Source organism: Monomorium pharaonis, chromosome 2 (genome assembly GCF_013373865.1).
Source record: "Monomorium pharaonis isolate MP-MQ-018 chromosome 2, ASM1337386v2, whole genome shotgun sequence".
In the NCBI taxonomy this organism is placed as follows: Eukaryota; Metazoa; Arthropoda; class Insecta; order Hymenoptera; family Formicidae; genus Monomorium; species Monomorium pharaonis.
The window spans coordinates 11,750,028-11,767,045 of record NC_050468.1 but is presented as its reverse complement, the minus strand read 5'-3'; the positions used below and the strand labels follow the sequence as shown (position 1 = coordinate 11,767,045).

General features: G+C 28.3%; 2 protein-coding genes across 15 annotated transcripts in view; one reads left to right on the top strand and one right to left on the bottom strand.

The window, feature by feature from the left end:
- The window catches only part of LOC105834736 (putative nuclease HARBI1), a 43,825-nt gene that overhangs the window by 10,090 nt on the left and 16,717 nt on the right, over window positions 1-17,018 (bottom strand). For 9 of the 14 annotated variants that reach the window (XM_036282672.1, XM_012677415.3, XM_012677416.3 and 6 more), the window contains exons 3-8: window positions 14,074-14,197; window positions 13,777-13,862; window positions 11,162-11,254; window positions 10,184-10,246; window positions 9,823-9,900; window positions 7,735-7,969 (exon numbers count right to left, since the gene is read on the bottom strand). In XM_036282672.1, the coding sequence (XP_036138565.1) occupies window positions 7,735-7,969; window positions 9,823-9,900; window positions 10,184-10,246; window positions 11,162-11,254; window positions 13,777-13,862; window positions 14,074-14,197 (679 nt within the window). Of the gene's footprint in view, window positions 1-747; window positions 811-2,515; window positions 2,712-2,800; window positions 3,420-3,518; window positions 3,809-3,988; window positions 4,196-7,734; window positions 7,970-9,822; window positions 9,901-10,183; window positions 10,247-11,161; window positions 11,255-13,776; window positions 13,863-14,073; window positions 14,198-17,018 lie in introns of those variants that run through there. The other 5 variants (XR_004962136.1, XM_036282671.1, XM_012677421.2 and 2 more) reach the window with 5 other exon arrangements.
- LOC114255602 (myb/SANT-like DNA-binding domain-containing protein 3) lies at window positions 285-2,669 on the top strand. The gene is made up of 4 exons (XM_036282673.1): window positions 285-1,053; window positions 1,134-1,253; window positions 1,379-1,440; window positions 1,605-2,669. Exons 1-4 carry the CDS (start codon window positions 756-758, stop codon window positions 2,088-2,090), a joined length of 966 nt encoding a protein of 321 aa, XP_036138566.1. The 5' UTR covers window positions 285-755; the 3' UTR covers window positions 2,091-2,669.

The following is a 17,018-nucleotide window of genomic DNA, read 5'->3' as shown; positions in this document are numbered from 1 at the left end:
TTTTATGTATTTGTAGAATTAGACTTTATTTGTGAGCAATAGCAGAAGGTAGAAAATATGTCTTGTATTACATTTTTTGCGATACAACTGTCGATTATTCATATATGCTTCGTATTTTTACACATTTTCTAATAATTTTTGTAATGATTAAACAACAATAATAATGGTAAATATTGAAATAAAATGTGTTAAATGTAACATAAACAATTCTTAAAATATATGTAACATAATATAAATATAAATATTACCTACATATTTGAATATATCAGCATATAGCAATTTCGAAAGTACACTCAGATAAAGTATACATACTATACATTCTGGGCCATCGAACATTTTTCTGTTTCTATATAATATTGTGAGGACGTTCCGCTTGATCTAAATTCTGAAGTTCTAAGCGACGTAGCACGAGAAAAACATTAGAGAGTTTCTGGATATTGCTATGATTTGAATCTAGATCGTTCCCTTCTTAGGCAGCCACAACTGTTTCTTATTGATACTTCTGTACGTTTTATCTAAGGGCCAATTTCACCAAATATTTTGTAATCGGCGATTAGTAAAACTTTGTTTTACATAAACGAAGATTTTAATCTCGATTATGATCGATCGAGTTTCACCGGTTTTACAGTAACGCAATTAACTCTAGTTTAGTAAATCGAAGTTTAAGGCTAAACGAGCACCGACAACGTCGCAAATATATGGACATAACCTAATATTGGCGTGCATAGTAAAAGTGAATACCCTTACCGGAAAAAATGTCTAGTTCAATTTCTATAAGTGTCAAGCGTAAAAGAGATCCAACATTTCAACCTGCGGAAAAAAAAAATTTAATTGACATAGTTTCTAAGCACTACAATATTGTAGAGTGCAAAAAGACTGATGCTCTCAGCACTCGTGCCAAAAATGAAGAGTGGATGAAAATTGCTTCAGAATTTAATGCAAGTTCTACGTTCATAGATAGGGAATCGCAGGTGCTTAAAAACCTGTGGGAAAACTTAAAGAAAAAAGCTAAATTTGTTATGACGCAACAAAATCAAAGCATTTTTGCCACAGGTAGGTTGCATATTAAAATCATAAATTCTAAGTGCATTTTAGCATGGGTAAACTTCTAATCACCAATTCTCTTGCTCTAGGAGGCGGGCCACCAAAGAAATTTAAAGAAGATCCAACTCTGGAAAGAGTCATTACATTGATTCGACCCAATGTTCAAGGTTTTATGAATACCTTTGACAATGATGGACCTACTATCTCAGGTAAAAATTTACGACATTACTTATTATTCTTGTCTACATTTTGCAATTTGTAGGATATCTCTCACACTTTTATAAATGGAAGCATTAATCTAAATCTCTCACAAATTGTATTAATTTCTTTACAGTCTCTAAAGAAAATGATGAAGATACTGATATTACTCATGACGAAGTAGAAAATATCCCTGAGGTAAATTTGTGGCTATTTTGTTTCTCCTCGATTATAAGATTTTATTTCAACCATACATGGAACATTTTTTAAGTGTATGAGCTGGTCTAAATTGCTGTGAAACATTTTTCTGTCATTATTTATTCTATAGTTTTGTACTAAATAAATACACTGCTTTATTCCAGGATACTTTAAATGGCGATTGGTCGACCTATACACCATCAATGCTCAAAACACCTAGAGCCTCTGTTCTTCGTCAAAATCAAGATTTGAACATCATAAATATACCAATTGAATATGTCGCTGATTCTGAAGACATTTTAAAAGAAAACACACAAGTACCATGCTCCACCTCTTCAGCCAATTCAACAGAAATTACGTCTTGTTCCACAGTATCCACCCCTACTATTAAATCTAAAAAGTATTCAACTAGTCGAAGGAGGCCAATCCTTAAACAGTCAGAGGGAGATGTACTTGCCCACACAAAAATAAAGACATTGATTGCTAGCAATGAGCAAGCAACAGAACAACATGAAATAACACTGAGAATTCTGGCGTTGCAAGAAAAACAAGAACAAGAAAAATTAAAACAAGGAATTGAGAAAACAGAGCAAGAGAAACTGCGTACTGAAATGCTTCGAGAAGAAATGCAAAAGATGAAGAAACACTGAAGAGAGAACATGGACTGTGAATTGCATATATTGTGTGCATTATATGTTTTACTTTTAAAAGCCACTTGCGCTTGAATGTATAATTTAATTTCATATTGAGTTCATTTGAGACTTCTCTTTTTATTGTATGTTTCTAGTCTCTATATATATTTTTTGTAACTAAGTGCAATTTAAATTGAATGTATTAAGTTTTTATCTAAAAAACTTGGAAATGCACATTCAAGTACACCAAAGATTCTTCTAATTTTCAAAGTTGTCTAACAAATTTTCCAAGTAAAAACTTACAGTTAGTGATATATTCTAGTTGTCTAAGAGTATCGCGTTTGTTAATGTAATAATAAATGTAATTGCATGTATTACATTTTTTTTATTACATTTTGTGATGATTTATCTTATGTTATGTTATATGCATTTCAAGAATTTTATGTTTAAAGTCATTTATTATACAAACTAATGTCATTACAATATTTTTTAATTTTCTATTATATTGTGCACAGCTTTTCTTCTTGCCACCTTCCTTTTTTTATTATACTATATGTAAGAGTATTTGAATTGAATAAAGACTTTATTTTCGTTCAATATCTCTCGCACCCTAATAGCTTTTAGCTTCTATTTGCCAGTCTGGAAAGATAAAAATTATACGATAAAGAAAGCAACAAAACAATATAATAATACAATAGAATATAATATTACATTTTGCTAAAACTTACTTCTCAAAATAGTTATCGACAAGAGCACGGCGTTCTCGATGATTGGGATTTTCTCTTTGTCTAGGCCTATCTAAGCGGCATTGAAGATTGATTAAATAATTTTCATCAATGTTGCCTTCAGCTAGGAGAATGTCCCAAGGGGCAGGTAGTATTATCTCATGATCGTCAGGAGGAACATCTTCTCCAGCACGTCGAGCAATATTGTGGAGTACAACTGTGGCTATAATTATAGGAAAAGAATTCTTCACACTGACTCGTAATCCAAGAGCCATAACTGGGAAACGTCTTTTCCATACACCGAACAGTCTCTCAATGGAATTCCTTGTTCGAATTTGAGATTCATTATATAAATGTTCAGCAGCTGTATTACATTGATCCAGTGGAGTCATCATGTAACTCGTACATGCGTACCCTCCATCTCCAACAAGCACAGCATTACCGTATCTTCTTTGTTGATACATAGCTTTCCGATAGCAGTTATTGAAAATATGGGAGTCATGTGTGCTGCCTGGCCATCTTGCAACAATATCCGTAAACTCCAAATTTGCATTGCAAATAGCCTGGACATTTAATGAGAAGTATCCTTTTCTATTGCGGAAAACCTCCGCATTTCCACCACCTAAAATTTAAAACATATACATATATACTAACTATGATATATATAACTATGATAATATATATACTATGATAAAAAAGTACATAGAAGAGATATTAATACCTGGTGACTTTATGAACTTAACATGGGTGCAGTCTATTGCACCAATAACTCTTGGAAATCTCGCTTTATTGTAAAATTCCATTTGTGTCTTGCGGATTTGAGAAGGTGTCTCAGGAAAAAGAACATGAAGGGGTCGCAAAGAAGCTATAGCACAACTGACCCTGTGCACAATTCTATGAGCAGTAGAAGTGCTGAAACCACATAAATCTGCAGCAGTTGTTTGGTAACATCCAGTGGCATAGAAACGGAGGGCACACAGTAGTTGATTAATAGGAGACACACAATTATTTCTGAAAAAATAGATTTTTAATAATATTTTTGCAACTTGAAACAAAACTTTGTTAAAAGAAATTAATTAAATAAAATAAAACAAAGATAAAAGCCAAAATCAAAGGTAACTACCCACATACGTAACCTCCAAATACAAGTATCTTGTACTCTTTACTGTGAGGAAAATGGCTTTTACTTACTTGTCTGTTCGAAATTCGAGTTGATTTTCGATCGTCTCCAAAACAGACAGCACTGTTCGTTTTGACAATCGAAACCTCATTACAAAATCTGTATCATCTAGGTTGTGGAAGTGATCTTCTCTGTCTCGTATCCACCTCGGTCGACGAACAACAAACTCATCCTCATCATCATTATCTTCAAAAGCTAGCACGTTCGCTCTTTGCATCCTTATTTGTATTTAAAATATATCACTGGGATTTTTTATATATATTAAATATATCACTAAGATATTACAATGCTTGCAGTCGCGATCGCGGTTTAAGCTCGTTAACCGACCAAAATTGGTCAGTTAATTCTTAAACGTCGATCATTTTTAAACTTGATTAATTGCTCTTGGTGAAATCTAATATCAAGGATTAGAAGCGTAATCGAAGTTTAATTTCAACTAATCGCGGTTTGTGTTGTTGGTGAAATTGGCCCTAAATATCCTATATTATTTCTTATATAATATTCTTATAATATAAAATTTTAAAGGTATATATAATGACAATTCTAAATATGAGTTGTTTAAGATATAAAAGTGCTTTTTATTAATTTGTAAATTTTATTATTATTTATAAAGGTTATTAATATTAACGTAAGCAATAAATGTTATAATTTCACAAAAAATTTATATATATATAAATTAATCATAAGTTTAAAAAAATATTTAAAAATGTTTATGTATAATTTCAAATTTTGAGTCGACATAATTAATAATTTGTTAATATATGTATGTTAATAATTATTAATAAAATTATGAATAACATACAATACATTAAAAATTAATAATCATTAATTTTTAATATATTGTATGTTATGATATAATGCTATTGTATGTTTAGTGTACAAAATATAATTTAGAAAATATTGTAATTTCAAGAAATTAAAGGAGAAGGTATGTCTATATGTATAATAATCATTTGTACAATGACCAGTTTTGTTATTAAGTAACAAATTTTTGAAATTACTAATAGAATCATTGATTTAAGGGGGTCTTCTATTGTAAGTATTGTAACGGGTCAAAAAATCAAAAAAATTTTTTTTGCATATTTTGTAAGTATTGAGTATAGAAAATAATATGTCTACAAAAGGATTTTGCCAGATTCACAAAATTAATAAAGTTACAGCACGAAATAAAGAGCAGTGTTTGGTGCGCGTTTGGCGCTCAGAAGTCTACACCCAGAATGCAAGAAACGATGGATCGTAGGGATCAGCTTTAAATTAGTTTTATGAGAACAAGGAAGATCCACTGTACGGTGCAGGAGGCATGGCCGATTAATGTAAGTAACATTATTTGTACGGTCATATCAATCATACGAAATCAATACAAAAAACTTTAAACGTGTTTTTCTCAAACCATGTTTTTCAAACTGATCACAATGGTATCTCGGGTTCTAATCGTCCGATTGATATAGGATTTTGCACACGTATTTAATAAATGTCGCTATAGGCCCTACCTTAATCAAAATAAAAAAATTATTTTTTTTAATTTTACAACAATTTGTTTACAAAAAAAATCATGAAAAAGTGAATTTTTTCTTTCAAATAATGCAAATTTCAATTTTATTAATAACAATTCTAGTAGAGGCTATAGCCAATGTCTTACTAATTAAGAATCTTTTTGTTTTTTTTTTGTTTCAGATAACTACAAGAGTTGGAATTGTGAAAATTTAGACACTTTTTTTACATGCATAATTTTGCAACGTTATAACTTTTCTATTTATTAATATTTTTTAATAAATAAAATATTAAAATAAACTTTAAAAGTGTACTAATATAATAGAAAAAACCCGGTCCCAAAAAACCTTATAGGTTTCTCACAAAAAATTTCCAAAAATAGCGCTGAAATTCGCTGTTTACAGTAGAAGATTCCCTTAATAAGCTGTTATGCGTTAATATGTCAATACATAAGCCAATTTAGATAGCACAGAAATTTGTTGGAATATTGTTGCAACTTTGCAAAATTATTAAAGTATGTATTTGTCAAGATTTTTTGCAATATTATTTCAGCAATATCGCAATAATGTTTTAAAAATATTGTGAAAAATAATATCATCTGTTTTATTCGTGAGCAATATGCACTATCCTTATTAAAGACAAAGTGCTATTTCTCGTAATTAAAAGCTCACACAATTAGAATAAAAAGCGCAGCATTATGAGATTTTTATCCCTATCGTATTGAAATAATTCTTTAAAGGGGCGAGTTCCTAAAATTGGTTGAAGACAAATGTAAATGAGATTTTGGTAGTAAGATTTTTAGTTTCTTTGTCTAAAAATTAATTTAGGTACATATAATATTCCTAGAAGTTATCATATGCTAAAAAGTATTAATACAAAATGTCTACAAAGTCTATCCCTACTTCTTGTATTTTAAATATACGATACATATATATTAAAACAGTTTTTTCAAAATTAATTTTAAAGTAATGCGAGAAAAATAAACTATAAAAAATTTTTTAATAATAAAAAAACTTTAAATCTATTATTTATATTAATGTAAAATATTCATATAAATATTTTAGCTATAGTTACATGGAAAATTAAAAAATTATATAAAACGAAATATAAAAATCAATGAGATTTACTTTTGGGAACGCTGTTCAAACTCAATTTCTCTAAACCACAGAATTATGAAATGCAGTGACCACAATTTTTTTCCCTGTTTTATGGAAACTTTAGTTTTAAGAAAAATTTATGAAATTATTATATAGTCAAAATGTTATACTATACAGTAAAAATATATTGTAAAAATATTGTATTAACTGTATAACGCAATAACTTTATGCATTTATAAAAAGAAGTACATTTTACCAATCTATATTCACCTGAATAAGTATAAAGAATAATAAAATATGTTTAAATCGTACAATATTTTAGTTGCAAAGTTATGTGTATATTAACTGTGTAATCATTTATTAACATTTTATAGACATAGATTATGTGCATTATATTTTCTAACCATTTATATATTAAATATTTTAAAATTAAATTCGTTTTCAATAAATTTGTTTGTTTAAAAAAGTACGTAAGTACTTTTTAATTGTAAAATAAATATATTTTTGTAGAAAAGGAAAAGTAGATAAATTCTTTAAATTAAATCCTTTTTTTCATTTACTTTATATACTGTTCTTCAGCATATAAAGCATTTTATTGATTTTATATTAAAATTGTATATAAACATAATGAGAATATTATTATTATACAATATTGTATAAAACCATAAAAATAAAAAATGGTTATTTAGTATATTTATACAACTTTTATACGTTAATTAATGTTTAATACATGTATATTTCTATGTATTTATATTATGTACTTATATAGGATACCTCTTACTTAAATTAAATTAATCTTTTAATAATTTATTTAAAATTATTTAAAATATTTGACAAGATTTATGCAAAGTTTTAGTGCAATTTCGAATTTAGTTATTTTTTAAATAAATAAACTTGAGTCGAGACAAAATCGCTCTATGTTCCCATTTTCGGTAACAACCGAGGAGAGCTGTGACAAGTGAAAGTTATCATGCAAATTTTAACAAGCTGAGTGATGAAAATGGTCCGTGTCGTGAAGTATGAATGATGTTTCATCCGTGATACAATTGAAATAAGGAAGGTACAATGTTTCTTTTCCTTTCTCACGCGCGCTTCTAGATTTGTAACTTTATTTTTAGTTCTTTTCAAAACGAGAAATACATGTACATACACCTGAAAATGAAGCTTACCTGGCCTCTCTATCTGACTCGATGATGGAAACTGTACATGTTTTCGTGATACACGACTCCCAGTACTCGGACTTTTCTCCGATAACAGAGGATTGTGACATATTGTGGGACTCTGAGTCGGTGTTGCCTTTGTTTCGTTATTGGTCACACCTCTTCGTGAACTTGGACACGATGTGGTGGCGGTCGTAGTTGGTGGTTGAGTCACATATTTCACTACTGGAACCTTCAAAGGATACTGCATGAGTCGTAAATATGTATTGCACGGGGAAAATGAGTAATATCCCGTACAACACCGATGTTGAAGAAAGTTTTCAGAAAGGTATCAACATTTTACATTTCATGTGTAACAATTCTGAAAGAATTCTGCAAAGTGTTATACAAAATATTACAACAGAAACGTTTCTAAAATTTTGTGATATAAAATATTGTATAATATTCGAAAATTTGCTAAAATCTATTACATACAGTAAAATTTGGACCTAAGCAAAGTAAATAACATCATCACGACAATAAAATAACATCAAAATATTCCAAAATAATTATTAAAAGATACTTCTCAAACAATAATTTCATTTTTATGTTATTTTGACATTGTTATAATTTATTACTCTACTTTGTTGTTTGTTGGTTTTTATGAAAACTCAAGAGTATGAAAGAATTCTATTTATATAGGATTAATAATTTATATAAGGAAAGAATTTAATGCGACATATCTCTGATGTAAAAAGAGGGCTACTAATATAACAGAATCTGACATCGACGATCGATTCTTTCAGAATACGGGACAATTGATGTAATAACGTGGCTATGGATCTTGCTTTCATTGCTTGCTCAGCTTTCGGAAAGCATTTAATCGTATCTTTTTCATAGATTTTAGCTCTTTTTCTTATTCGTTTTATACCATTTACTATTACATGGCTCCATAATTGTATAATTAATTTATGGCAAGTCATTTTACATTTAAACACAAAAGAAATTTGTTCTACTGTAAAGCTTTTAGAAAAATAATTAGCTAAGTACAATTACTTAATTAATAAATTATGTGACATAATAATAATTATTTAACAGTAGAGAAAAAAAGAGAACCTAATTATAAGAATCTAATGCTTTTTTATTATTATTAAAATGTGTATTTAATCACACTCTATACAAAATTAAATCGCATATTACATAATGAGTACCGATGTTTTGAATCTTGTTCAAAGAAAAATTTATTTTCAAGTTGCGGTTATGAATAATAAAGATATTCCATGCCTTTGGAAGCCAGTGGTAAGTCTTTATTCCTCTCAAATTTAAAAGTTCAATCTTAATTTAAATGAACTAAAATCGTAGTATTCATACGAAAGATTTCATTTGAAAATAGAATTGTTTTCATGACACAACATTAGACACATCTAATATTATTGAGATTCGGATAACAAACGTTGGTACTCATCATAATACGATAAGTAGATCGAAATTAAGTTGCATAATATATTTATATATTAAGTTATAATATTATATTATAACATAATGTATAAATATTAATATTATATTATAATTATACGGCTTAATTTTATACAGAGTGAAATTAAATGCATATTGGAATAAATTTACACAAAGAGAACGGCGTTAGATTCTCAGGGCCTTTCTTTTGTATTGTTAGTTGTTTTAAATAAGAGATTGAATCAAATTTTGTTCTATAATAACAATTGCATTAATTAAAATTAGGTCAAGACATAAAAATAATTCTATACATGTTTCTGTTTTGATAATTTTAATTTATTAATAAAAATCGTAATTTTTTTAGACAATATAGACTATTAGTTTTATATGACTTTTACATTAAAAGAAAATTTTTGTAATATTAGAAAATAATATGATTTATCATATTAGTTTGGAAATTGTCTTATTGTTAGTATTAAAACACTTTGAGAATTATTTCAATTCATGGATCCGACAGTTATATCTTATAATAGATAAAATGTTTGCAAATAGAACAATATAGTAGAATAATTTTACTTAATTAATCAATCATATTTGTTTTTCTATAGTTTTACCAACTTATTTCATATTCTTTCTTCTATATATAATTTTCAAAATACTGACCCTGTATTCGTGTGCAGCGGTGCCACGACCAGCTGAATATTCTTGATACTGTGAGATGACACATAATAGCGAGTATATCTGTAATAATATTTGTATTTAGTTACGCGGGAGAGAGATTTTATGCAATGCATAAATGAATATATTTTCTCAACAACGATATTTAGTTGCTTTATATTAAGTTTTCAAGATTTTTACTTGTTTTACTGAAAATTCATACTTTCTGTGTTAATGTATGTAATTATTTTTTTTATTAGAATTGTGTATAATTTTATTTTATGAATCTGAAATATTTTGAAGTAAAGTTATTAGTATGATTTGAAATGTAGCAAATTAGAAATCAAAATAAGTAAAATGTACTCACATTTAAACAAAGTAGAAAGAAATTTAACGTGTAGATCATAACTTTTGTTGGAATAAGGTCACGCTGTAACAGATTAATTAAGCAAAAGTTATATACATGAATTTGTTTATAAAAACTTTATTTAATAATTTGAAAAAGAGCATAAAGTATACATTTACATCTGTCTTCAATTTAAATGCATTTATTATGTTTTATAATATTTCAAAAGACTGCCAAGTTTAATTTTAATATTTTTCTTGAAAAAAACATTGGCAAAATAGTTATGGTAGCCAAACATTCACAAGTACCACAAATGTTTCAAAACGAGAGAAAAATGAAAAAAATAAGTGGGAAATAAAAGAATATATTTTAAATATTCCAAAACATTGTATTGAAAACGTTGAGTTATAATGGAATGGATCTAAAAATTCTAAAACAGAAAGAAGTTTATTGAAATTATATAAATTCTTCATAGACTTGACGTTGGCTTAATTATAAATTCAATATAAAAATACAGTCTGAATACATAAAGTAGATTTTGTAATTCAAAAGATTACGTGCGTTTTTATATTTTTTATTAAATTTTAAAAATTAATTTTTACTTTTGTAACGCTTGTGTTGATTAAAAAAAGAGATTAACGGGTAATATATATATATATATATATATATATATATATATATATATATATATATATATATATATCGCGGGATATAATAGCGGGATATAATATAATATCAGTTTTCATTTGATCCGATAATCGGATCTTTACACGTATCAAATATTTAAGATTCTCAAGAATTGTTTGTAAGAAAAACAATTCTTTTCATTATGTTTCTTACATATTTGTAAGATACACAATTCTTTTCATTATGTTTCTTACATAGTTTGTAAGATACACAATTCTTTTCATTATGTTTCTTACATGTAATTATAAGAATAAATCAATTATCATTATGCAAAAATGTATACATATTTTAGAGATTGCAATCTGAACTTACTGTGGCAATGAGTAAATACAAGGTATGTATTAGGTCAGTGATACCGGTCGTGATGATTACGATAATCCATGGTAACAGCAACACTTTATGATCCTGAAAACAATTATTTGTATTAGAACAAATGATAATTTGTAAAAGTATATGTAGAAAAATAAAAAATTTATATTAATTTTGCTTCGATTAATCGTTTGAAAAATTTTACAAAATATCTAATAAAAAGATTATTTTCCTGAAGTATTAAAAAATTTAGCTAGATAGAGATTTAAATAATTTTGTTAAATTATTAAAATTATTAAGCAAACGTTAAAGCGTAATAAACAATACCGCAAAAAGTGTCGACGTTCTAGAAACCTGTTTGATTTCTATATAATTATTTTCATAATTTAACAAAATTATTTTCAAAATTATATTCACGCACATACACAAATTTTTATTATTCAAACATTTTTATTTAAAAAAATTTAATTTAAAATTATTATTATATTTTTGGCTAGATATTTTCGTAAAAAAATCGTTCTTTCCATGAATAAGAAGACGTAATATTACACGAAAAAAATTTTATAGTAAAAATTATTATGTACTATGACGGTAGTCACGGATTATAAGAAGGAGAATTGTACTATAAAGACTAATTTCATGATTAGACTAATCGACGGTCAAAATGTCCTTGTCATTCTTAATGTTAAAGTATTCACATCCATTGGCCGCTTTAATAACTTTGACTGTCAGTTGATCTAACCGTAGTTAGTGAAATTGGCCCTTAGTAGTGTAAATACTATGATGATTTGATAAAAAGCATAGTAAACATTTTTATAATTTGTCCTTGGCACTTACTATTCATCATAATAATTTTTACTTTAAAATTTTCTCCGTGTATCTATAAAAATTCTTTTACAACCATTTATTTTGTACTACATTGATATACTACACCAGATTCTGAGAATTTTAATTATACATTTTTTATTAATAATTCTTTTGTTGAAATAATACAAACAAAGCACTATGTGTACTAATGAAGGCACGTTCTGTAATATAAAACGCAATGTGGAGTAACAAGCCAAGTATGTTTATTTCCATTAAATTAAAATTAAACATCTTTTGTAACACTTGCAAAATGCTTCCATGGTGTATATATTTGGTGTCTCTTATTATTAATATTAATAAATGTATACAAAATTTGGTAATTGTGGGATAATGTACGACCTCGAGGAATTTTACTATACTTTTAGTAAATTTTACTAAAAAGTATAGTAAAATTCCTCGAAGTCATACATTATCCTACAATTACCAGATTTTGAGGGTAAATTTTAAGAGAAAATTCTCTCCGTGTACTTATAAAGTACATTTTTTTCATATAAACACAGCTATAATTTGTTTCATTAATAATATTTATTATAGTGAGTACTCAGTAAGTACTCAGTACAAGTAAGTACTCAGAATAATTAAGATCCTTAACGTGTTCTCGTTTCGTTTTTTTTGTTGCTGATTCGCTCACGTATATTTACGATTTTTATCGTTCGTAATATTATCACGCACGCAAAGCGGATTATGTAGCACGTTATTGGTGACTTATATGTATACGTTACTGTATAAAAACTTTGTTGATCAATAGAAAAGCAACGTGTACTATATACAACTTAAATTAACGGGAAATTAAGATAAAAAGATCAATATATATCCTATTTTATTTATGTTTTTATCCCATTCTTAATAATAATATAATATAATTAAATAATAAAAAGCTTTAAGTAATTAAAAGTCATAAATACATCTTTAGATTAATAAATACTTATCTTATTATATATATACTGTTTAAGAATATAGAATATAGAAGTATAATTAAATTATAGTTAGAAATCATTTTAAACCAAAAGATAATTAAAAAATTGTGCACTCTATTAATTATTTAATTATGCTATTAGAGAATATGTCAAAATTAAGGAAAAACAGAAACTAATTAGAAAAAGTAAGTTTTTTTGTTAAGAGCATAAAATATTAACAAAAATGTATTAAAAGTAGTGTATTGTTTACTCAAACGTCCGTTCTACGTTACGTCTAATGGCACGAATCTCTCGGGAATAACGCGTGTGCGTCATACCTGCAGCTTTCATACGAATGATCCATTCGGGAGCAGAGATAATACTGTTTTATCACGTATCAAATGGAAGCGTAAGTATGTTCTATCACTTCTACCATTCTTCGCATTCAAAGTTGAGTTTAATTGTAAATATAAGAGATATAGATCTAAAAATATTTACTAAAATCTACATTTTGAAAAAGAGTAAATAATAACATAAAGAATTTTTATATTTAATAATAACGTAAAACAATGGGATGCAATGCCTGATTTTTTAGTTAAACGTAATAGAAATATAATAGAAAGTATTTACAAGGATTATTACATGTAAAATAATAACAATTTAATAATTAATGTTAAGTAATTTTCTAATATAGTAAGTGTTTAATGCAACAATCTAATGTAACGATAAAAATGGGAATAGACGGAATTCTACTGCATTTCTGAAATTAATTTTCTGTACCTCTTCAACAATTATAAATAAAAAATGGGCATTATTATACAACACGTTAATTAACACTCCGAAATTTCGCCCTACCTTGAACAAACCGTATAAAAGAAGGAGACTGCACAGCACGCCGCAGCAGGAGCAGATAAGCAGCATTCCGTTGAATCGAATCGTCGCTGAAGCAATGTAAGCAATACAATATCGTTTAAGCGAAGCTGACTACTTTAATGTAAACAATTACATGCACAAAAATCGAGGAATTTGTTTCAATCGAGATTCGAGAATATTAGGCGGAGCGAAAAAATTAAATACTGTTAACTAGCTGATGAATATATATACATCTACTCTTTCTCTAATACATCTACTTGTTATCTACTTTCTACTTACTCGGCGATATAGTCCCCGATTCCAAAAAGCTGGAGGATTTCGGCAGAGAAACATTTCCTCTTAGGTACTGACTTTCCTCCAAAAAAATCGTACTTGTAGTCCACGCTAACAGAGCGTAGTATATCTAAAATATGGAAATAGGATATGTTAATAGTTTACATTAAGAAACAAATTTCTTAATTAAACATATTTATTAAAATGTATTTATTAAATTTATGTTTAATTTAAATAAATAATTGCTTTTGATAGAAAGAACTTCCGAATACATGTTGCATTTCCGGATGCATACAGTGTTGCGTTGACGTTAAATAAATAATGTTTAAAGTATATATATAGGGTGTCGCAAAACATGTGGCTCGTAAAAAGGTAGAAGGGATCGAGATGAACATAAAAGTCCAATATTGTCTTGGGTTAGGTCTTGGATTAGGTCCACCGATAATCGAGGTATTAATTTTTCAAATTATGTGAATAAGAACACGCTGAGGAAAGAGCTCGATCCGCTTGAGCCATAACACGGAAGAAAAAATCTATCGTGAATGTATGATAAACTTTTATTAATTTACTGCTCACAATTTCTATAATCTTAAATAAATATTAATTCTAAGACTTAAACACGTTTTATTTCCATGTTTAAAATCGCTACTTGTAAAAAATGGAGATTATTATGTATGATAATATATATTTACTACATTTACATTATTTAAAAAATTATATTAGTATTGTTTAAAAATCGTTAATTTAAAAAACATAAAATTTATTTTTTAATAAGCCTTAACTGTATTGTATAAAACAAATAGGTTTTTTATATAAATAGTTTACTTATAGAAAAATTATATTCTTTAATGTTTTTAATGTTATGTTCTTAATTTTTTTTTGTACGGTGTTAAAGCACGGACCCTCAAAATGGGCACGTTGAACCGTCTAAAAGGTTTCGAGATGTGGTTGATTAGACAAATGCTACGAATCTCCTGGATCGACAAAGTTACCAACGATGAAGTTTTGAAGTGAGTGCATAGAAAGAATTACTGATCATAAAGTGCAGAAAAATTGAGTATCATGTTTTAAAGGGCGAAAAATATCGTCTCCTCCAACTAATGTTAAAGGAAAGAATTGAGGGCGTGGAATTGGAAGGAAAAAAGCTCTCATGACTGAAAAACATCAGAGGATGGACCGATGTACGAAGTGCGGAGGAGCTTTTTCGAATAGCAATGGACAGAATAATCATCGCCATCGTCCGAAAGACTGGATAGAGCACATAAAGACAAAGAATATTCTTCAAATAAATTAATACAATCTTTTATTAAAAAAAATGCATTTATAGTTATATGCAAATAAATGATTTGCTTAAATTACTTTTTTTAAGTAAATCGTTTCTCAATGTATATTTTTAAAATCGTGTTAACGCGATAAAAATAAATTAAGAACATAAAATACAACTATCAAACTATTTGTAGAACTACATTACACGTCGTCGAAACATTGTCTATTAAGTAAATTAAGATTTAATTTATTGCAATAAAACTATTAATTAAGATTAATTTATTAATGTCATTAAACTTTAAATGTAATTAAATTTTAATAGAAGATATCTCCACATTGTTTAAACGGATTATTTGGCATAATACATCCAATATATCCTTGCATCGCATCATTAACTACGTGATTAATATTAACATTTGCGATTTAATCTCTCCCTATTGTGTGACACGCACATTTAATCGCGCAGATCTATTATGGTCCTGTTTTTCGACCTGTGCATTGATATTTTAGATTTGATGCGGGAGAGACAAGTAGAAGGACAACAATCGGATGACGCGAGTTCGATATCCGGAGAATAATTCGATTTCGCATCAGTAAACTGGCAATCCTGTTACCAATGTGGGAGGGAGAAATACGTATATACCCGTCGCAATAATCCGAGTTAGTTTAATTCAAGGAGCATTGGTAGGGGAGATCTCATCGATGTCATCCAATTCTACGTAGACATCTCGTGGTCGGCAGCACAATAATTCGCCGATATTAATCGAACATCCTCCCTTTCTTTTTCATCATCTTGCGTTACTCTCGTCCCTTTATCCCTGAAAATAATTGTGCGTCACAAGTGTCGGCGACGCGTAAGTTTTAGAATTCTAGAATGACAAGGGGCGAATTGTGTTGCATATGAAAGGCAAAGATTTCAGGAATTTACAATTTTTGTATTTATGACGTTCCTTTACAGTACAAATTCAATCCAGTAAAAACTGTCTCTTTCATGTGTAGTGATTTAGTTTTCCTTGCAAAACTAAATAATCAGCAAAATGTGTTAAAGCTGTACATTTAAATATGTAAATTCATCTTTCTATGTAGCATAGTGTGTTACTTCAACAGAAAAAATTAAATTACACACATATGCACGCACGCACACACGAGTAAAACAGTTTTATATACTTGGATTTTATATACTTGGATTTAGAGTGTAACTACTTACAATCAGTCCCACGCAATTACTTAAATTCAGAATTACTCTCAGTCCGATCAGTATTTCATCTATCGATATTGCAATATTGCGAAAAGTAAAAACAAGATGAGTCCAACACAGTCCGAATTTAATATCGTGCTAGAATTATCGGATTAATACGGAATGGCTTTACATGATTTGATATGCCGAAACACGAACGCGTTGGAGAGCAAGCTGCGAATTTAAAATGTCAAGAGATGTTAAATCATCATTATGCATTCATGCAGTCAAAACGCGCAAGAAGCGCGCTCCGTATTGTGAAGATCATTGCACTTCTATTGCGTTCTATGGAAACCCCGTCACATTTTTTTTATATTATCATTGTTCCACGCTCAAAGGAATCAAGTTCAGAACAATTTTCGAATCGGGCTTTGTCAAAAGTAACAGAAAACCCCCAAGAATTTTTTCGTCGAACGGCAACGACGACAAGCAAGTTCTTGTCGCACAA